Source organism: Primulina huaijiensis, chromosome 2 (genome assembly GCF_012295235.1).
Source record: "Primulina huaijiensis isolate GDHJ02 chromosome 2, ASM1229523v2, whole genome shotgun sequence".
Lineage (NCBI taxonomy): Eukaryota > Viridiplantae > Streptophyta > Magnoliopsida > Lamiales > Gesneriaceae > Primulina > Primulina huaijiensis.
The window spans coordinates 25,937,008-25,958,640 of NC_133307.1; the positions used below are offsets into that span (position 1 = coordinate 25,937,008).

Here is a 21,633-nt window from a genome sequence, read left to right on the forward strand (position 1 = left end):
TTCATAATGATGTCGCTAAATGAAATCAATCGAAACAGCTCCATTAAGGCGGGACAGGTTGGGAACTCGAAGGGTCGAATCTTTTGTTTTTTAGTTAGCTTCCAAATTGTTGAAACACATTGTCCTCGACACGTTCCATGCTTCAAAAACATAAGCACAAACAGATATATAAATTACGTTTCATATAATACATCCAGAAAACCAGAGAATTATACACGAAAGGCTCATACATAATGCCATGTAATCTGGTGGCTACGTTAAATTACAATCTGGAAAGTTCAGCAAATCATCAATGAAATTCATCATTGAAAGCCACAGCCAGAGACGAAAAATGATCGATCCATTCCCAAAAGCTTGCGAAAGGCATCAAACCACACAACGGCGGCAAAGATAGCAGAACTGAGTAAAAAATCACCCTCCTTGCCCAATACGGGAACATAGTTCTCTCTTTCAACCTTTCAACGGCAGTAACAGGCCCATTTAGAGCAACGAACAGAGTTGAAGGAAACACATTTGAGATGAAATGCAATAAGCATATAGCCTCCCAATATATTAACCAGTGGTTCCCACTACCTCCTAAGGTGTCGATGCAAAACTTTCCTGCACAACCACAGCAGACGCCTAAGAGTAACACGATGAAAGTAATGGGCATTGTCTGATGTGTAGTGGATGATCGCTGGAGAAGTAAAAACGCGATTGCCCCAATCAATATGATGCCAAATAGCATGCGACTTAATACTTGAATCTGGCATCTCAAAATCTGCAGGCCAGAGGTGAAAGTTGACATGGATGTTGGCATCCACCAAGACTTGGATTCCTGGAACAAAGAAGAGTTGATATTTATCTCAGAAATAAATTAAACAAAAAAATACAAAACACCAATCATGAATACTGTTGAGTCGTTGACAACCATTATTCATAGCATTTAACATGCGCACTCTCAAACAAAATAAATGAACCCTTGCACTAGCCAACTGTAGAAGAATGAAAATTAAAGAGATTGATGTGATGATAAAAAGATAGATTTTACTTGCTACCTCAATGGATAAACTTTTTTTAGTCAAGTGGTCATATGGTGTAAAAAAATGTTACAAAAATTCCAAATAGCTATATTAGCATTGAAACAAATGTGAAATCCCCACATCCCCCACTACAATTCTGGTCTAGAAAAGAACAGTCTGCCAAAAGAAAATTAAATTATAGCTTAAATATTGTAAGCCCTTTCACATGGTTTTAAGCTTACGTAATTAAGGCATTGGAAATCCCAGAATTGATATGTCATACTGACACGTAAGTAATGAGATCAAATGAAATGGCAAAGAATAAGTTTGATATTACCTTCGGCGGAGAGCAAGATTCAGTAATCTCAGTTATTCTTCTGTGAGAATAAACATAAGTTCCATATGCAAGGGCAAACAACATCATGATCAGACCAGAAACAAGAAAGTCCAAGCATTTCCTGAGCAGCTCCGTTTCTCTTGTGTCTCGTAATTGAGTTTTAAATTTTTCGGCTTTGAAAGATGCCTTAGAGAAACCCATTGATAATTTCCATCTCTCAAGGAAATTTGAATCAGAATTGAGAGAGAGCTGTCTTTCTTTGAGTTGTAACTTTTTCATGATAAGACCAATCTCGAATGTCTTCAGGTCATTAGAACGTGTTTGCTCCATTACAGATTTTTCTACAGTGCTCAGCATGGAAAATTGATTTATTGAAGGATTAGATGGGCTAGCGATTGTATAAGCACCAGGCAACAGCTGCTTTATCTGTTCATCATGCAGAGAATTGACAAGCTGCCGATTCATCGAATCCATCTGGGTATTATCTTCCATCAGCTCATTAGTGAGGTATGATCCCTCATTTCTGGTTCTAATGGAAAATGATTCAAATCCATCATTATTATCAGAAGAGCGTGTAGAATCTTCTTTTCCGTCAAGTGATAAAGGCGTTCTTGCAGCAGAACAAGAACTCTCTCTAAATCGAGCTTTTTGGCGTGTTTCTTTAGCATTTTGCGACGATTCCTTGATTAATCTCAGAGTCATCAATGTACTACGGAAAGATTTTTCGAAGTTCGTCACAAAACTATCAAATTTGTTTCCAAAAACCTGCTTTCGGACAATCAATCAAAGAGATAAAAAACACAACCTTGACTAGGTCAAATTGAAAGAGACTAGTTGAAATCAAACCACACTATCAGAATCAGCACAAAGCTTAAGATTAGGCTTACATTTGATAAAGACTCTCTGACTGCCAAAATACAGAGCTGCGAGCAGGGAGACGAGGAACGTCGACAAATGTATACAGGAAATAAGGCAGAAAGAGAGAATATTTCAGTACGCAAAATGATTTTTAATTATTCTTAAAAAATTAAAGGTTCGTTTTGCCTAAGTATATCAAGGAACACCTCAAATTTGGTTCCTGGTTTAATTGGTCTTAAGCTGGAAGAAATCAACCAGACAAATTTTTTCAGATCTGTTGGCTAGATGTCCTTAAGCACACTTAAAAATGATTTTAGAATATAAATGCCCACCTATATTAAGCTTAAGAAGCAAAATGCTAATAAAACGATACTGAGAAAGGTAGAAAAACGTACACCCGACAGATAATCATCAGAAATCTTCTCTCCACTAGCATTTTTTCTTTCCAAAACCTACAACAAGCAAGGCTAACACTTCATATTTCGAATTGAAAATATGAAGAAGAGCGCATAACAATCCAATCAATGATTTGGAAAAAGTACAGATGATGGCCTGAAAATTTCAGAAGTAACAACAGTCTTCAAAGTCAGGGTTAAGTGCCTAGAGAAAGTACATCAAAGAATCATTTAGCAACAGAAAACATATATTAAGGAATCACTTAACAACAGAAATGGAAATGAAACGACCAGCATAATTCAAGGTTAATATTACCAAGACCAACCAGCAACACCACCACTTCTCAACACTCTCATTCCACAGAAAAATGTCATTTGAATAAATACATTTCTTGAAGAATTTATCACACTACATCACAGAAACAAGTCCACAAACATATGATGTGGGGTGGAGGGAGTGGGAATAATAACTTACATGAGCTGTTTCACTCTCTCAATGGTCGCAACATTATCACATAAAAGTGACTTCAATCAAGCCAACTATGGACAACACAAGATGAAGTTCAATAAGATTTCATTAATTCAAGAAAATAGAACACTCAACTTGAACAAATATATTATAACACGAAAAGTGTATGCTTTTGGTTAACATTTGGTTGTGATATTTTCCCCTACAACACAAAAAGTTCATGTATTTTTGAAGTGGTGCTTCTATATGACTTTTTGAATATGGTGCGATATATAATTAAGTGTGTTGAGTAACAAATATACGAAAAGATAAATCACTACAATGATTGGTTAAAAAGCAGTAAGAATAGTGTTTGAATGTGTAACATTACTAGATTTTGAATAAATTGATTTTTATTGTGGAATATTGATTTGATCAAAAATAGACTCCATTTCTATTCTTGTGGAAAGACCACCCAATAAGAGCCAATTATAGAATTTCCCTAACAAAACCCCTTTGAACACAAGAAAGGAGCAAAAATATAACCCTTACATGATTTGTAACAGACCACTCCATCAACAAAAGTTTATGCATCAATAGATTTCAATACAATGAAAGCTGAAAACTTTTCACGATATCATCTAATAAAGTATATATATATATATATATCAACTAATAATTCTACAGTTTAATTATATATATACATCAACTAATAATTCTACAGTTTAATTCTCCAAGAAATCGGAAAACTCGTAAAAAAGAAAACTACCCACAAAAAATGCATTCTAGCAGAAAATTAGGCAATCCTTCTCCATAAAAGTTCAAAATTTTCCACAAAACTGAAAAAGTACGACGAAATCCAAATGGATACTCATACCTCTAATCAGTGTACTCACATAAACTAAAGCATCGTCGCTAAGGTTCAAATTTTATGACATAAAACAAACACGGAAAAAGGAATCAACTTAAATAACAAAATTCCCTCAACCAGTGTACCCGACGAACTCACCTCCACTCAAAATCCAAAATGAATCAAGTGTACCCAAAGAACTCACCTTTACTCAAAATCCGAAATGAACTCTCTAAAGTCCATTTTTTTTGAAGGAAAAACGAAAGAGAAAAGGGATACATGTACATAATGAATCAAAATTATCAAGCAATAAAAAATTCCAGGACATGAACAAGAAAAGAAAAAAATTCAAAAACCTGAGCAACTACAGCAGCGATAGACATTCCAAGAGGAAGGCCAAGCGCATCGACATCCCTAGGGCCGACACGTCCCCGGGTCGTCGTTGAGCCAACCCGGATCCTTTTCGCGTTTCTGAAAATCTTGAAGCCATTTTTCGAAGACAACGTTGCAGAGAAGCAATTGTTAGAGGAAGCAGACGACGCTGATGATACCGAGTCAGAAGCTAGCTTTTTCTTCTTTTTCGTTTTTCTACAGGAAATGGTAGAGCCGTTAATTGTGTCAGAATGAACTAACGCCGTCGATTCGCCGGCGCCGCCTTGTATTTCAGCTACCGCTTTAGGATGGTGGCGTCGGATGAGAGGGGCATCCATGGGAAATCACGTTGTAAAATGTCATCGTAGGAAAAAATTGAAGAAATGTGGATGTTTTGATTTTAACGAGGTCCCTGTACTTTTAATAAATGTATTTTTGGCCCCAAAAGGTTTGCACGTTTATCTAGATAAAATCCATCATGAATCGCAATTACTCATTTCATCCCTCGTCACTTTTTTTTGGTTAATTTAGTTACCTTTTAAAAAAAAATGTATTTGATATTTTTCTCATAAGTATGACTGTCTATATAATTTAAATTTAATAATTATACAAGTTTTTATCTATATAAAATTGACAAAAAAATATTAAGGTTTTCAAGAATAAAATTTACTCTTGTACAATTAAATATTTAAATTAATTTTACATAGATAAATATTAAAAAGATATTTAAGTAAAAACAACTCAAAAGCAATCAAATAAGATTGAGAGAATTCATGATATGTTTTTTTTTATAAACTATAATACCAATTTTCTCAATTTTTTTAAGATGTTAATACAATTTTTAGACTTTACACAAAGTTATTTAACATTAAAAATTTTAATATGTTGACACTAATATAAAATATTGAGTTTTATTGAGGATATCCAAGTTTTTTTTACAAGATTGTTCATATTTCATAATTAGTTGGAATGTTTCTTTGAGCAGATTAGTTTTATAAATGGTAATATAAATTTTATAGGATCGTTTCCACTGTGAGGCGACGTTTTCGGGGGCTCTGGGAGTTGGAGAAATAATACTTCTGGAACAACCCTAGGAAGAATCTGCCTGCTATTTGCGGATTACGCACGCGGCCACTCCATAGTGTATATGTTCAATTTCGGCGGGCTTGTTACTTAATTGTTTCCATCACTTGTGTGGTGTTTACGGAACAAGAAAGGTGTTTCCTTTTATATAATTGATTTGGATCGGATGACTCCATTTCATCTGGACCCAACTTCCCTCTATAGATGTTGTTGATGTTAAAATCGTTAAAAAGTATTATAGGAGGAGGATATGGTTTCTTCAGCGGTTTCGTGGTCTTGTACCCCTTTCACATATAATTTCAAACGCAATGGATCTTCCAATTTCGTCCACCCATTTCCAACCTTTTCTTACTCTTCCGAAGCTAATGATAATGCAACGAGGAAGAGCTCGTTCATTTGTGCTTGTGGGGTGGCTCCGCCTAAGGATTTAACACCCGCCAACTTCAATGTATGCTTCTACTCAAAACAATGCCTTTTTCTTTTCTTTATTTATTGGTTTCAATTGGGTTTAAGTGGATAAACTTATCTATGTGAATTTAAAATCCGGTCTGTTTCCTTCAGGCTCTGAATAGAGCATATATCAATAAAAAGTTTGGTCATATGTGTAAATTATTCAGTTTTTGGAGGAGCATATTTACCTCAGTTTTTGGTCCATATCCCCCCAAATGTCAAATGTCAAATTGGTTTGGCACGCTATGCTCCGAGCATCATCTTCTCCTGATGAATTTTATACTTTTTCCATGTTTTATCCTTCTTTGTTGCTAGTGATTCTTAAGTTTCTCTTTCATATGTTTGCTGCCGTTGGCATGCTCTATTACAGAAGTGAGCATGCACCGAATGGAATATGAATTCTTATTATTCAATCTCAGAAGAAGAATCAGTAGTCTGTACAATTCTTATTTATACATGTGTAGGCAATTGAATAACCTGACTAACTATCTAACAAACTAAAAACTAATTGATAACCGAGCTAACTGGTGGTAGTCTAATATCCCCCCTCAAGATGGACTGTAGATATCTTTGACAGACATCTTGGAAATCAGATGAGAAAGGGCTGATCGTGGAAGAGGTTTTGTGAACATGTCAGCAAGCTGCAATTGAGTTCGAATTGGCAGAAGTTTAATTGTTCCTTCCTTGATTTTCTCACGGATAAAATGACAATCTATCTCAATGTGTTTCGTGCGTTCATGAAAGACAGGATTGTAAGCCAGATGGATGGCCGATTGATTATCACAAAATATGGTGGCAGGGGCTGGAATGGTGATTTGTAAATCTTTGAGTAACTGAGTAAGCCATATGACTTCGCTTGTTGTTGTGGCTAGTGCTCTGTATTCTGCTTCTGTAGAGGATCTGGAAATGGTCACTTGTTTCTTGGTTTTCCACGAACTCAAGGCGTCGCCCAAGAAAACACAGAATCCTGTAACAGATTTTCGCGTGTCAACACATGCCGCCCAATCAACATCGGAAAAGGCCCTCAAGTGCATGGCAGAAGTGGCTGAGAAGAAGATGCCTTGGCCTGGAGTTGACTTGAGATATCTCAGAATATGATGCACAGCCTTCAGATGTGAAGTACGAGGTTGGGACACAAATTGACTCAATTTGTGGACTGCAAATGTGATGTCTGGTCTAGACAAGGTAAGGTATAGTAGACGTCCAATGATGCGTCTATATTGTGTGACATCTTCAAGCAACTCACTGAGATTGAGTTGAATCCTGGGTTCCATAGGCACGTACACAGGTTTGCAAGCAAGAAAACCAGTGTCTTCGAGTAGATGTAACGTATAATTGCGTTGTGATAGGCATATGCCCTGGGTCGTCCGTGCTATCTCAAGGCCGAGGAAATATTTAAAGGACCCATATCCTTGAGTTTGAATTTGGATTGGAGGACAGACTTCAATTCATGAATTAAACGAGGGGAAGGTCCGGCAATGATGATGTCGTCAACATATACCAGCAAGGCTAAGAAAGAAGGTCCCGAGCCTTTGGTGAATAAAGTATGATCAGCATGAGACTGTACGAAACCAGATTCAAGTACTGCATTAGAGAATTTTGTGTACCATTGGCGAGATGCTTGGCGTAGGCCATATATAGATTTGTGTAGCTTGCACACAAGTTTTGGGGTTGCTGGATCATTGTGTACCTCGGGAGTGTATCCAAGAGGAAGATCCATGTAAACATCTTCGAGTAGATCACCATTTAGAAATGCATTATTAACATCCAATTGTGCAAGATGCCAAGTTTGGCTAGCAGCAAGGGCAAGTAAAACTTTGACAGTGGCTAGCTTGCCAACCGGAGAAAAAGTTTCAAAGAAATCAATGCCTTCACATTGATTGTAACCTTTTGCAACTAACCGAGCCTTATACCTGTCTATCGAGCCATCAGATTTGTGTTTGATCTTGTATACCCAACGACAGCCGATAGCTTGTTTGTTTGAAGGAAGCGGGACCACAGACCAGGTCTTGTTGTCTTCCATTGCATCGAGTTCATCACTCATGGCAACCCACCAGGCATTTGACTTGACGGCTTGATGAAAGAATTGAGGTTCCACTTGAGTGGAAATATTAAGCACAAAATTTTTGTATGATGGAGAAAGTGAGTTGTAGGACACGTATGCCTCCAAAGGATACAAGGCTGAAGGGGATGGGTCTGATTTGTGTTGCAGCAGTTGACAATGATAGTGTCTTAAGTACGATGGTGGTTTGGTCACCCTTGAGGAAGTGCGAGTAGGGGCGAGTTGAGATGGTGCCTCTGGAGCACTATTTTGTGCATCAGTAGCTGAAGACTCATTTGAGTCACTATCTGATGTCTCATTTGGAACAACTAATGGTACGTTGCTGTCCAAACATTCACTAGTGTCAACCGGTGTTGATGTAGGAATTACCACGTTGGGAAACGGATCAATGAACTCTTCCTCGGGAGACATGGAGAGAAATGGGAATATGGATTCATGGAAAATCACATCTCGTGATACAAATATTTCCTTGCTCTTAATGTCCAGTAACTTGTATGCTTTCATATTTGGAGGATATCCCAGAAAGATACATACACGAGCTCTTGGAAAAAACTTGTCGCGGTGAGCTGATAAGGTGGAAGCAAATGCAAGACAACCAAATACACGAAACTGTGAATAATCCACACTTTTCTGGTACAACAGCTCATAGGGAGATTTGTTGTGTGTCCAAGGTGAAGGTACACGATTTATCAAGTAGGTTGCTGTCAGAATACATTCATTCCAGAAACGACTAGGCACATGAGATTGAAAAAACAAAGAACGAGCAACATTAAGCAAGTGTTGGTGTTTCCTTTCTACTACCGAATTTTGTTGAGGAGTTTGCACACATGAAAACTGATGGATAATTCCTTTGGTCTGTAGCAACTCAGTGAATGCAAGTTCTTTAGCATTATCAGTACGAAAGGCCTTGACTTTCATGGTGAATTGAGTTTCAACCATTTGACAGAATCTAGACACTATACTCATTGCTTCAGACTTGTGTTGCAAAAGAAAGACCCATGTAAACCTTGTGCAATCATCAACTAGAGTCAAGAAATATCGTTGATTATTATACGTAGGGACATGATATGGACCCCAAATGTCACAATGTACGAGATCAAAAGGCTTTGAAGACATATTGTTATGAGAAACAAATGGTAATCTTCTTTGTTTTGCTAACGGACAGATAGAACATGGGACATCGGGTACATCAGTATCCTTGTAATATAAATGGGGTTTCAAATTCTGTACTATCTTCATTGAAGGATGCCCAAGACGGCAATGCCACATTTGTGAACTAACTTGATTGACATGGACCTTTGAATATGAGTTGTATCTTGCCAGCGTCTTGACTTCTAGAACATATAGACCTTCTATCCGATTACCCTTGCCAATCATCTTCTTGGTTGTCGTTTCCTGGATGACAAATGAATCACGATAGAAATTGATCACAACCTCTGTGTTGGCTATAAAGGAGCTGACAGACAGTAGGTTGAATTTGAACTCATGTATGTACAGAACATCAGACAGAACCAAAGATCCCAATCTAACTTCACCACATAATTTGACATCAATGTATTCATGATTGGGCAGGATGACACGTGAATTGTCCACAGTTTTAAAGTAAGTAAAAGAATTCGCATCCGAGCAAATATGTCTAGATGCCCCTGAATCAACGATCCAACACGAAGGCGAATGCAGCATATTAAGAATAGATATCGATAAGCAAGTACCTGAATTAAAGTGATCACTCGATCCATCTTGCCGATCAAGTTTCTTGTCAGCAGCCGAGAGATGTTGAACAAACATGGCCATCAGTTGTTCCATCTGGTTTTTATCAAAATTCTGTAAGATATTGGAAGGGGAAGCATCAAGAGTCTCTCTGGTTCCAGACGAAGCAATCTGTCCTGACACTTGATTTATTGGAGCAGGTGAATTTCTGTTCACATATTTGGTTCTATTTTTGTATCCGGGTGGATAACCATGAATCTTGTAACATGTCTCCGCAGTATGTCCAGGAGCATTGCAAGAAGCACAATAGGGTCTACTTTTCTTAAATTTATTTCTCGCTCTGTTATTGTACTGTGATTGGTGTTGCTCCCCTTTGAGTGCAAATGCTAAGTCGTTTGTGGGTGTGTTAAAATTGGATTGATTTCCAATAGCCCTCTGTCTCTCTTCTTGTATGACTAAAGCAAAAATTCTGGTGATAGCCGGAAGAGGATCAAGTAGAAGGACTTGGCTTCTAATGTGAGCGAATGAGTCATTGAGACCCATGAGGAATGTCATGGCGTAATCCATCTGAACATAATTGTCAATGTTCTTGACTCCATTACAGTTGCAATTACCACAATTACAGACCGGACGAAATTGATTTAATTCTTCCCAAATGGCCTTAAGCTTAGTGAAGTAGATACCCACCGGATCTTGATCTTGGCGCAAATTGATCAATTCTCTACGCAGTTGAAATATTCTGGGAGCATTGCTTTGTTGAAAACGATCCCGCAGATCCTTCCATATGTCTGCTGCTGACTCCGCGAACCGAACGCTTGCCGATATCTCCTTGGACACGGAATTTAGTAGCCAAAAAATGACTATGTTGTTGTTTCGTGTCCACGCATTTGTCAAGGTGAGATCAGTCTCTGGTGGCTTGGGAATAGATCCATCAATGAACCCCAGCTTGTTCTTAACCGAGAGTGCAATCGTCATTGCTCGACTCCATGACGGAAAATTTTCACCTGTGAGTGGCTGTGAAACCAGGAGCAACCCTGGATTATCAGAATGATGTAGAAAGTAGGGGCTCGATTGATCGTCAACAGCTGATCGGCCCATTTGCAGATTCCATGCCGGGGAATTCGTATTTGCCATAGATCCAGATGCCGATATTCAGAAGTTCCAATTACAAATTTGAGAGTGAAAATCACCGATCTGGAATTTTAGAAAGAAAATACACGTACCAGAGATAAGCTTGACCAGGGAATTGCAATCGAACTGATCATCTGTTCACCATTGGTGCGTGTAATTGTTGTGCGGAAATGCTCTGATACCATATTACAGAAGTGAGCATGCACCGACTGGAATATGAATTCTTATTATTCAATCTGAGAAGAAGAATCAGTAGTCTGTACAATTCTTATTTATACATGTGTAGGCAATTGAATAACCTGACTAACTATCTAACAAACTAAAAACTAATTGATAACCGAGCTAACTGGTGGTAGTCTAATATGCTCTGTAATTATGCCGACAATTTTAAAGGGATTACAAAAGGATAGAGGTATCCTGAAATTATGCATTCCAAGCTTATTTTCACCGAGGAAACTATTAGCGGCATTCCCTTCTGCTTTTGTGCTACTACTAAAATTCATAATTATCAGAGTATGTTGAGAAGGCACTGTTTGTGTGTTTCTTTATGGTTCCTTTTTTTTAATTATTGTTTCTTCAGGGTTCTCATCAAGCAGAAACTTTGAAGGTGGGGAAGCAGCCGGTGGATGATTCTGATGTGCTTATTGAATGCAGAGATGTCTATAAATCTTTTGGGGAAAAGCACATCTTAAGAGGTGTGAGTTTCAAGGTGACTTTCTGTAATTATGACATAACTTACTCAAAAGTTAGAAGCATGCATGCATATATTCAAAATCTAATTTGTTTTTCTGGTTCATTTTAGTTTACCCGCTTACAAGGACATGGTGATAAACCCTACACAGAATGACAAGTTTGTTCCTATTGGCTAAAATGACGATTTATTAACATCTTAGACAGAACCACTACCATTTGATAGGGGTATACAGAGTTACAATATTCTTTCACTTGGAGGATAAGAACAACTAAGAATTCAGTGGAAGTGTAGATGATTGTTAATTGTTCAGTGTCCTTGTTCTGTTTTCTACAGGTTGAAATGATGAATTACTCTTTAGTTTTTAAAATTGAATTCACCATTAATCACAAAAATTTCACCTATTAAAGTACATTATTCTTCCTCAAGGTTAAATTTCATAAAAAGGTCTTTTGTAGATTAGGCACGGAGAGGCTGTTGGAATTATTGGGCCATCTGGAACTGGCAAGTCAACCATCTTGAAGATCATGGCTGGGCTTCTAGCTCCAGATAAGGTAGTTCTTACTTTATAATTTATACTTTCATTTTGGCCATTTATCTTATCTCTGAATTTGTTTAGACACAAACATGCTCCAGAAAGACTGATTTTGTTATTCACACATTGTGAATCTTTAAAAAGATTTTGGTTTATGATTAGGGTGAGGTTTTGATTCGAGGTAGAAGGCGGCATGGCTTAATCTGCGATGACGAAATATCTGGTCTTAGAATTGGCTTGGTAAGATATAAATGCATGCAAATACATAATCTGCTCAAAAGATCAGCAGATTGAACTTTAGTCAATCTTGTGTGCACAGCGTTGATTCTTTGCAGTTCCTTAATTCTATTTCTGTATTGCAACAGGTCTTTCAGAGTGCAGCACTTTTTGATTCTTTGTCTGTTCGCGACAATGTTGGTTTCCTATTGTAAGATTTTATGGAGGCTACATTTTTAAAATGTTAATTATTCCTTATCCGACAGACATTAGAATTTAAATTTATTTGTTTGTGTATAATTCTGAATAATTCCCTGTATCTTTTAAATATCAGATATGAAAATTCAACCATGCCCGATGATCGCATTTCAGAGCTTGTGGCAGAGACCCTAGCAGCTGTTGGTTTGAAGGTAGGAATTTGCCAATCTAATCTTGCGTCTGTCTCGTTCGACTTACGGTTTGTTTGGAAACTTAATGAGCAATGGTTTGTTTGGAAACTTAATTAACAGTAGCAAATTAGTTCTATACTGATTCTATTTTTGCGGATAAGCAGGAATAACTAGTTCTAGTGTCTATGTATTCTTAGTTCGACTGTTTTTAAAAAAACTATTATGCAATGATATTTATGTGGTGTCAAAGTTACTTTTAAGATGCCTGCTAAGGTGGAAAACACATGGAGCAATCTATTGTATACTGAAACAAGCTAACCCGTATACCAGAAATTATTTAGGCCAAATAATTAAAAAGAAGCTGGACAGTCTGTGAAGGGTTATTCATGACTTCATGTTGTCCGTGTCCAGTTATTTTTCTCCTTGATATGGTCTTATTTGAAGAGGATTAAATGAATGTTGTTTGTAGGGAGTTGAAGACCGGTTGCCATCTGAATTGTCTGGCGGGATGAAAAAAAGGGTTGCTTTGGCTCGGTCTATAATTTTTGATACCACCAAGGATTCAATAGAGCCTGAGGTATAGTATTAGGGGTTTCCATATTGTATCTTGTCTTTCTATGTTATGCCTTATCTGTTCTTTTGGATTATATATAACAGTGTCATTTGAATTTCTCATGAACTTAGATTTTAAAAGATTTTGATGAGTGCACTCGCAGCCTTTTTGAGACATAAATTATTCTTAGATTTGTTTGCAGTTGTTTCCGTTCATGTTGTCCTCGAGAAATTATAAATGCATTTTTTTGTTGGTCATTGCTGTGATAATCCTATCTGGATAACAAGTGGAGTAACTGATATTTTTGTGATAGTTATAATAGGCGTTGTCTGTTATTATTTGTTCATATTTTGGTATAGGCCCATTACAGTACTAGTATGAAACTGAGTCGTGGACATGTAATAGTTAGAACTTATTGGGACTCCATTTATCTAATTTTGAAAGTTTTAAATTTATCTGTTACTGGAGTAAGATAAATGTTGCTTTTAAATGTAAAGATGGTATCTCAAAGTCTAGTATTATGTACGAAAGTTACTCGAGGAAAATAATAAATGGGACTTGCTTCTTAGTGATTGTAATACGTCTCTTGTTTTACTATAACAGTATTCCCTCTTGTATGATAAAGTTTACTTTATCTTACTGATGGCGATTCAAATTACCGAGCAGGTGCTCTTGTATGATGAGCCAACTGCTGGACTTGATCCAATTGCATCCACAGTAGTCGAGGATCTCATCCGTTCTGTCCATATGAAAGGAGAGGATGCAGTGGGGAATCTCGGGAAGATTGCGTCCTACGTGGTCGTCACCCACCAACACAGCACAATTAATAGAGCCGTTGATAGGTATGAACTGGATTGTTTAAAGAGCAAATATTTTGGGTTTATTTTTCCCTTTACCATGGCTACTTTGTTTGATCTTTTCTAGGCTCATATTTCTGTACGAAGGAAAGGTTGTGTGGCAAGGAATGACTCAAGAGTTCTGCTCATCACCAAATCCAATTGTCCAGCAGGTGAACCTCAGCTTAAACGAAAAACTATTTCATGATGCCACTTTTCAACTCGGATATCATTCAAGTTCAGATATTTTTTAAAACTTTTCATCCAACTGGTTTTTATAATCATTAGTTTCAGCAAGAATACAACCTTCCCGAATGAGTCATTGACATTCATCTGTTTTCAGTTTGCATCGGGGAGCTTGGACGGGCCAATTAGGTATTAGCCAGCTGAAAGTCCGGTGACTTGATAGAGCAAATGCATAATTGCACGAGAATTTGAACTTCGCATATGGAAATGAATAATATTCCATAATTTTAAAATTCAAGTTAATAGTGTAGATGCAGCTACAAACGGGGTTCTACTTGTATGAAATTATTGAGAGATATATAGTAGTCAGGTGCGGCTCTTCCTTGCATTTGACAAAGAACACTGACGACAGATGCTGATGGTCATGGATATTAAACAAATTGTATAAAATGAAATAATCAGAAACCTTATTCAGTGTCCAAGAGATGTTTATTTTCTCTTCAATATTTCCTTTTAATTCAAATCCAATCCATCTAGCTAAAAGATTGTATGATTCGTAAGGAATATCATCCACAATCTCTTAATGTACAATGTAGAATAGATGAACTGGATGTCTGATGACATCAGAAATTCATAATAACTACTAATATATACAATTATAAAAAACACTGATTATAATTATCATATCTGGACATATAGAATTATTTGTGTAAAACGAGAAAATGTAAAACATGACCATTCAAAAAAATGATTCAACTGAGTTTACCATCACTTCGAATTGAATTTAACATAAACCAGTATGCCTGCATTGATAGAGGAAGAGGATTCACGATCATGCCTTGGCACAGCAGTGAAGATGCTCCTCCTTGCCTGTGCCATACATACATAAACGTCGCTCGTTTTGCATGAATGCTATCTTTAAAGATACAGAACCCTTCTGCAGGATCATCCATCTGATGTATTCTTTGTCTTTGTTTTGCACTGTTCTTTGAAGTGCGCAGTGAAATACAATTCAAAGCTGAAATTTAAATGGTGGTGTTGGGGAAAGACATATGCATACGATAATTACATTATTGCCACAACAGGCTTGCCCGAAGCCCAATGGGTTATGGTTTAAGGCTTATTTATTTTTTCATAGATTAAAATTTTATAAATAGAACTCTGAAGTCTGACCAACAAATACATACAAATCAACAAAATGCGTGGTTGATGTAGCATCTTGAATTGTTTTGTGTACGTGGCACAAGATGACTGAAGGATTGAGGTAACAGAGTTTGCACCACACAAAATGAATTTGGCACCACTTAATCTATCTCTCTCGCTCTCTCAGTAAACTAATATTATCTATCTAAAGATTTTGTTTTTATTTTCTCGAAGTCCAATAAAAAAAAATATTTAAATTATTTATTTAATATAGGAAGAAGTCGGAAAAATGTTCCTTCTATTAAAAAAAAATCTTAATTTTATTATAATCTAGAAATAAATATGTGACTGGAGCACAATCCTCTTGGTCATCCTCTTGTGTCTTTTATGAGCTGAGAGCCCGAGGGAAAGAAGAGGAGAGTCTCACATTGCTATTTCTAACCATCTCCTCTGAGAATCTCTCTCTAGGAAGAAAGAAATGGATTTGGCATCAAAACTTCGATCCTCTTTTCTTCCCGGGGCCTCTCCACTTTCCACCACTAACCGCCCTATCCATTGCCGCTTTGTCGCTGTTGTCTCCACCTCCGCCATCCACAGTCCTCTCCTCAAGACTCCTCCTCTAATTTTTTCCAAGCTACAATCCGTGGCTACTGAAACTTCTGCCTCCACCACTGTTTTTGAAGAAGAGGATGAAGATATAGAGGCCCTTTTCTCCGATTATAATTCCGAAGCTTCCCAAGTTAGCTTCAAACGATCTAATAAGGGTTCCAGTGGCGCGTCCGCCATTTCCTCGGGCGTGAGGTTGGAAAATGTGAGTAAGAGTTACAAGGGAGCCACCGTACTGAAAAACATCAACTGGGAAGTGAAGAAAGGAGAAAAGGTTGGGTTAGTGGGTGTAAATGGCGCAGGAAAAACAACCCAGATGAGAATTATAGCCGGTTTTGAACAACCGGATTCAGGGAATGTAATCAAGGCAAAAAGTAACATGAAAATTGCGTTCTTGAACCAAGAATTCGAGGTTTTGTCTACTAGGACGGTGAAAGAAGAATTCTTGAGCGCTTTTAGGGACGAAATGGAGGTTGCGGGGAGGTTGGAGAAAGTGCAGAAGGCGATGGAGAAATCCGTGGATGATTTGGAGCTGATGGGGAGGCTGTTGGATGAGTTTGATTTGCTTCAGAGGAGGGCGCAAGCTGTAGACTTAGATGAGGTAGATGTTAAGATCAGCAAGTTGATGCCTGAGCTTGGGTTTGTGCCCGAGGATGCGGATAGACTTGTTGCATCATTTAGTGGAGGGTGGCAAATGAGGATGTCGCTCGGGAAGATTCTATTACAGGTAAAATTTAATCGCTTACATGATTCTCTGGACTTAATACACGTACGAAAATAGATTTAAGTGTCAGGTGGATTGGTTTTTAGCTGATTTCAAGTGTAGTGATTTTTGTTCCCAGTCATGATTGAACGACCTGACGCTACTTACTCTATAAGTTTTGTATACGTTTTTTTTACCGAATTGCTGGTATGAGCTATGACCTTCATGTGATGATGGCAGAATATGACAATTTTGATGCAGATTATGATTACTCGATTTGTTTGTGTTATTTGTGCTGTTTATTATCATATTTTTATGAAATTATTTGCAGGATCCTGATCTATTGCTTTTGGATGAACCCACAAATCATCTTGATCTTGATACCATCGAGTGGCTTGAGGGCTATTTAAATAAGCAGGACGTGCCAATGGTCATCATATCACATGACAGGGCTTTTCTCGATCAATTGTGCACAAAAATTGTGGACACCGATATGGGTGTTTCGAGAACTTATGAAGGAAATTACTCTGATTATATCATTGCAAAGGCAGCATGGATTGAAACTCAGTTTGCAGCATGGGAAAAGCAACAGAAAGAGATTGAACAGACTAGGGACCTTATAAGCAGGTTAAGTGGTGGAGCAAATACTGGCCGTGCTTCTTCTGCCGAAAAGGTCTATATTTAGTTATTTGATCTCTCTGTTATCTATCTGTCCATCCATCCAACAAGCTTGAAATAAATTTAATCTTGTGTTAGATGAGAAAGTTTGGTATTTTTTTTTCTTTTTTTAACCTACTTCTACCTTGTTCTGTGTTTCATTACACTTTATGAATTCTCTTTGTTCAGATTTAAGAACATTTGGCTCTCATTAAATCTTCAGGAGTCCAAAGGCTTATTATAACATTTTTTATACTTCGACTCCAAAGATTTCCTAAATTTGACGTCATTTTGTCCTTGGAAGTGTGGGTCCGCTCTTTCCTCATGGATGCATTTCCCTTTTTCTAGAAATGAAGGATAAAAAATTAGCCTTCGTGTGCTCTTTAATTGGGACGAGGTTTTGGGGTTGTGAATTGTAACTAACCCCTCACTCCAACTCCAAAAAAAACATCATGTCATTGATACGACCTCATTTCAGATCATGACCCGGTTTTGCTTTTAGTATTTGCCTCCCACATTTTCATTTCCTTCTTTTGTGGTTTCTGAAGGAAAAAGCATACAGCAGGAGCTTGAAATATTTTAGAACTTAACCTTGCCTTGAAGCTTTTTTTTTGTTCATTCTTATGCTGTTTCTTCTAGGAAAAAAAAGGGTACAAACAAGGCTCAAGCCTTAACTAGATCTTTTAGGAACTCAAATTAAGTCTTAAAAGTGCAGTGGGGTGAACTATCCTTCATGATTCCCAGTAGTAGTGATTGATATTGTGCTTCTATGTTGCTTTACCTGAATAAATGATGCAGCCTTTGTATGTACTTTAGTTTAACTTGAATAATCTTGGTAATTAGTACTATTCATGCATTGGTCACTTGATACTTAGGATATGTTACATTACATCGGTGTTTTTTTATTTGTCAAAATAACAGTCTAGGGATTGTACTATTTGATTCGGCTTCTGTCTTGCTTTATGTTCTCCCTGGAGTCACTGCAGTAGATAATTCATTGACTAATGGTCTTTGCATTCATCGTGATTTCAGCTTTTTCTGGATGAGAAAAAGTTTCTGATGTATTCGATAGTTATCTGACTGTTTTTCCTGGTGGGAAACTGTGGTTTATCTAAATGCAAAAGTACCACTACTTTTTGTGAGAACACTTCAGGGTTTTGCTTAGTTATTTTTCTTTAAAATTTAGCACTTCTATATACAAATGAGCTCATGCTGCTTCCATGATGCCCCCAAGGCTTGGTTGTTCCTATTTATCTTTAGACTTTTAACAGCTGTCATACTTGATTTGGCTGTTATCTGAACATTATTTAGCTTTTCTTTGTTAAATTTTGTGTCCCATGGTGAGTCATCTTCCTGCTACCTACAGAAGGGCCAATTTAGGTTAAAAATTTTACTTCACTTCTTTTCTAGTTTCCTAATAATAAATTGCCTATTTTTTACTCTATGCCGGTGCTGCTGGAGTCTTTCAAAGTTATACTTACGATTTTTTCCTTGCCTTTGGATTTCTTTATTAAATTCTGGTCGGAGCAGAAGCTGGAAAAGCTCCAGGATGACGAACAAGTTGAGAAACCCTTTATTCGGAAGCAAATGAAGATCCGGTTTCCAGAATGTGGACAAAGCGGCCGATCAGTTGTGAGAATAAAGAACCTAGTATTTGGTTATGAGAACATGGTAATCGACTTTCTATACCACATCTAAAATTTCATATTACATTATTCCGTCACGTAAATACTAGGGTCTTGTACCAGGAATTTTTTAGGGTACTCATGTAATTAATTTTTATAGATTTTATCGATTTGCAGACAAAGATAGGTTCAGAATCTAATTTTTTCTCTAATAAAAGATTGCCTCCATGAAGTTTCTTTTTCTTTTTTACTGGCTAGCACACCCAACATTATTACATTCACTTTTTTCCAGGTTCTATTTAAGAATGCAAATTTGACCATTGAAAGAGGAGAGAAAATTGCCATCCTTGGTCCAAATGGGTGTGGGAAAAGTACGTTACTTAAACTGATTATGGGCATGGAAAAGCCAACAAGTGGAGAAATTTTACTCGGGGATCACAATGTACTGCCAAACTATTTTGAGCAGAATCAGGTTGGTTATTGCTAGTGCTGCTGGTTTCCTTGTGATACCTAGCTCTAATTCTAATATTTGTTACCAATGATCTGAAAGGTTCTGTGTGTTATTTATTTCCTTTCGTGATTGAAATTACTTGTTACCGTTTTTTTTCAGGCAGAGGCTCTTAATTTGCATAAAACAGTGCTGGAAAGTGTTGCTGAAGTTGCGCGAGAGTGGAGACTTGATGACATAAAGGGTCTCCTAGGTCGTTATAACTTCAAGGCAGATATGCTTGAACAGAAGGTTTCCTTTCTAAGTGGTGGTGAGAAGGTACATGCTTGCACAAATTTGCACTTCCTTCAAAACTATTGAACTTCATCTATATAATCAAATTAACTAACAAAATGTTTGAGTTCAATTTGAAGATGTCATGATCATGTTTTGCCAGTAACTACTAAAAATGAATTGTTTTCGCTTGTGCAGGCTCGACTCGCCTTTTGCAAGTTCATGGTTCAACCTTCAACCCTTCTTGTTTTGGATGAACCGACAAATCATTTAGACATACCTACGAAAGAGATGCTAGAGGTTCGACATCTGATAGTTTATTTCCCTACTTTTTTCAGATGTTCTCTTTTTATTCACTTGATGTCATGTATCAGGAAGCGATAAACGAGTACCAGGGAACTGTTATTACAGTATCTCACGACAGATACTTCATAAAGCAAATTGTTAACCGAGTCTTGGAAGTGAAAGATGGGATGCTACAGGACTATGCTGGAGACTACGATGTAAGTCCTAGCTTTACAACAAAATATATTTTATGGGCATTCAAATTATGTTTATTGGTTATCTAATGTTTCCAGAATACTCTAAATTTAGGCATTGCATTGGGTTTCCATGGATCAAATATTAGTTTAAACTGGTAGAAAGAAAATATATTTGAGTTCGATCTGAGTGTGCACTTCAATATTTTAGATTTTGATGGTTCTTTTACGTGCAATTTTATCCACATTATGGATGCTGGTGACGTGATATTGTTTGAGATGACAGTACTATTTAGAGAAGAATCTTGAAGCTAGAGAAAGGGAGCTTGAAAGAGAGGCGGAGATCGAGGATAAGTCACCAAAAGCCAAAGCCAAATCCAAGATGTCCAAGGTGAATGTGTGATAGTAGAGTGAAGCTCAGTATCTTTAGGTAACTTTGAAATTTGTTCTAATAGAATGGGCGTCTTTTGTCTGTGATAGGCGGAAAAGGAAGTGAGGAAGAAACAGAAAATGCAGGCATTTCAAGCTGCTAAACAGAAATCCAAAGGATTAAAGAATGCTAAAAGATGGAACTAATGATTGGAAAGCTGACATTGTGTATTTGTATATATGCTGCACAAACAGATATAGGTTAATTTTTTTTAGAAATGATTGGAAAGAAAAACTGTCTATTGTCACCTGAAATTATCACCGGTAATACCAAGGGATATTGTATTTTTTGTGATTATTTTATTGTTGCATTGGAAAACTTTATTTCGGTATGATTGTGATTTTTGTTGAGTTGCACACGCAGGTAACCAATTTCCGTCCTCTTTTGGGTAATTTCCCCTCGGACGACTTCTTGTTTCATGGTTGGTTGTGTCCCTAATGGAACGGGATTGTAGTGGCGGCTCTGAAAAATTGATTTGAGGATTATTTCTTTTATTTGTAAGATATGATTTAAATTTTTTTTAAAAAAAACGACGCAGCCACACCGCGTACCATGAAGATATTATGCTGGATGCTCGAGGACTGGTGGACCCTCGGGCTGCCAATCGTCTCCGAATGGCTATCCGGGATATTTCCCGGATTTTGGTTTTTGTCTCTGAAAATGGATTCTTTCAGAGAGGTATTGGATTATCGTGGACTTGTTTATCTCGGTTTGAAAGACCGGAATTTACATGGCACAATCGACAACGCTCCCCCTCATTATATTCAGGAAAGATTGGATTGGGTAATGGCTGATATTGAATAGAGTGGGCTACTAGTCCAGAATTTCCGTCTATTGTAAGAAACTTTGTTAAAGCGTGTTCGACAACTCAAACATTGGACAAAGACCATGTTCTCTTTTTTCTTCTCTCCAAAACATATTTCCGCAGCTCCTGAAACTAAAATTTCTTCACTCGAAGAAAAAGGGAAAAACAATCCAAAATAATCGCCTTAGTAATTCACGTCCAACGAAGAAACACAACATATATCAAGCCTCAACAAAAAGCACGACCTGCACTTCGTATCCTACCCAAAACCCATTTCATCAGGAAAATTGAACCAGAGGTATAATTCCAATCTAAAGAATCCATCATTCTGCATCCCATAAAAATTATCGGGAAACATCTT

The 21,633-nt window shown here is 37.2% G+C and overlaps 3 protein-coding genes and 1 long non-coding RNA gene across 4 annotated transcripts; 2 read left to right on the top strand and 2 right to left on the bottom strand.

The window, feature by feature from the left end:
• Nucleotides 1-192: 192 nt before the first annotated feature.
• Nucleotides 193-4,646, bottom strand: LOC140971022 (protein CPR-5). The gene is made up of 5 exons (XM_073433063.1): nucleotides 4,246-4,646; nucleotides 2,592-2,648; nucleotides 2,226-2,261; nucleotides 1,339-2,103; nucleotides 193-817 (listed from the first exon to the last, which is right to left on the bottom strand). Exons 1-5 carry the CDS (start codon nucleotides 4,597-4,599, stop codon nucleotides 290-292), a joined length of 1,740 nt encoding a protein of 579 aa, XP_073289164.1. The 5' UTR covers nucleotides 4,600-4,646; the 3' UTR covers nucleotides 193-289.
• A 613-nt stretch (nucleotides 4,647-5,259) lies between these two features.
• LOC140971025 (protein TRIGALACTOSYLDIACYLGLYCEROL 3, chloroplastic) lies at nucleotides 5,260-14,553 on the top strand. Its single transcript, XM_073433067.1, has 10 exons — nucleotides 5,260-5,792; nucleotides 11,278-11,406; nucleotides 11,847-11,942; nucleotides 12,086-12,163; nucleotides 12,289-12,350; nucleotides 12,474-12,549; nucleotides 12,998-13,105; nucleotides 13,748-13,923; nucleotides 14,006-14,090; nucleotides 14,261-14,553. The coding sequence occupies exons 1-10, from the start codon at nucleotides 5,595-5,597 to the stop codon at nucleotides 14,297-14,299; spliced, it is 1,047 nt and encodes a 348-aa protein (XP_073289168.1). The 5' UTR covers nucleotides 5,260-5,594; the 3' UTR covers nucleotides 14,300-14,553.
• Nucleotides 14,554-15,453, bottom strand: LOC140971026 (uncharacterized). Its single transcript, XR_012174241.1, has 2 exons — nucleotides 15,032-15,453; nucleotides 14,554-14,771 (listed from the first exon to the last, which is right to left on the bottom strand). It is a non-coding gene; the product is annotated as an uncharacterized lncRNA (long non-coding RNA).
• A 154-nt stretch (nucleotides 15,454-15,607) lies between these two features.
• Nucleotides 15,608-20,764, top strand: LOC140971024 (ABC transporter F family member 5). Its single transcript, XM_073433066.1, has 9 exons — nucleotides 15,608-16,579; nucleotides 16,887-17,228; nucleotides 18,743-18,883; nucleotides 19,130-19,309; nucleotides 19,448-19,603; nucleotides 19,757-19,858; nucleotides 19,933-20,061; nucleotides 20,324-20,428; nucleotides 20,518-20,764. Exons 1-9 carry the CDS (start codon nucleotides 15,725-15,727, stop codon nucleotides 20,611-20,613), a joined length of 2,106 nt encoding a protein of 701 aa, XP_073289167.1. The 5' UTR covers nucleotides 15,608-15,724; the 3' UTR covers nucleotides 20,614-20,764.
• The last annotated feature ends 869 nt before the right edge of the window (nucleotides 20,765-21,633 follow it).

Bases quoted from the DNA above. Each gene is read 5' to 3' on its own strand.
- LOC140971024 (XM_073433066.1), top strand. From the start codon at position 15,725: ATGGATTTGGCATCAAAACTTCGATCCTCTTTTCTTCCCGGGGCCTCT. The intron at 19,859-19,932 runs GTTCGACATCTG...GTCATGTATCAG, and splicing joins CTACGAAAGAGATGCTAGAG to GAAGCGATAAACGAGTACCA. The intron at 20,429-20,517 runs GTGAATGTGTGA...TGTCTGTGATAG, and splicing joins CCAAATCCAAGATGTCCAAG to GCGGAAAAGGAAGTGAGGAA.
- LOC140971025 (XM_073433067.1), top strand. From the start codon at position 5,595: ATGGTTTCTTCAGCGGTTTCGTGGTCTTGTACCCCTTTCACATATAAT. The intron at 12,164-12,288 runs GTAAGATATAAA...GTATTGCAACAG, and splicing joins CTGGTCTTAGAATTGGCTTG to GTCTTTCAGAGTGCAGCACT. The intron at 12,351-12,473 runs GTAAGATTTTAT...TTTAAATATCAG, and splicing joins GACAATGTTGGTTTCCTATT to ATATGAAAATTCAACCATGC.
- LOC140971022 (XM_073433063.1), bottom strand. From the start codon at position 4,599: ATGGATGCCCCTCTCATCCGACGCCACCATCCTAAAGCGGTAGCTGAA. The intron at 2,649-4,245 runs GTTTTTGAATTT...TGCTTGTTGTAG, and splicing joins TCGCTGCTGTAGTTGCTCAG to GTTTTGGAAAGAAAAAATGC. The intron at 2,262-2,591 runs GTACGTTTTTCT...CCCTGCTCGCAG, and splicing joins CTGATGATTATCTGTCGGGT to CTCTGTATTTTGGCAGTCAG.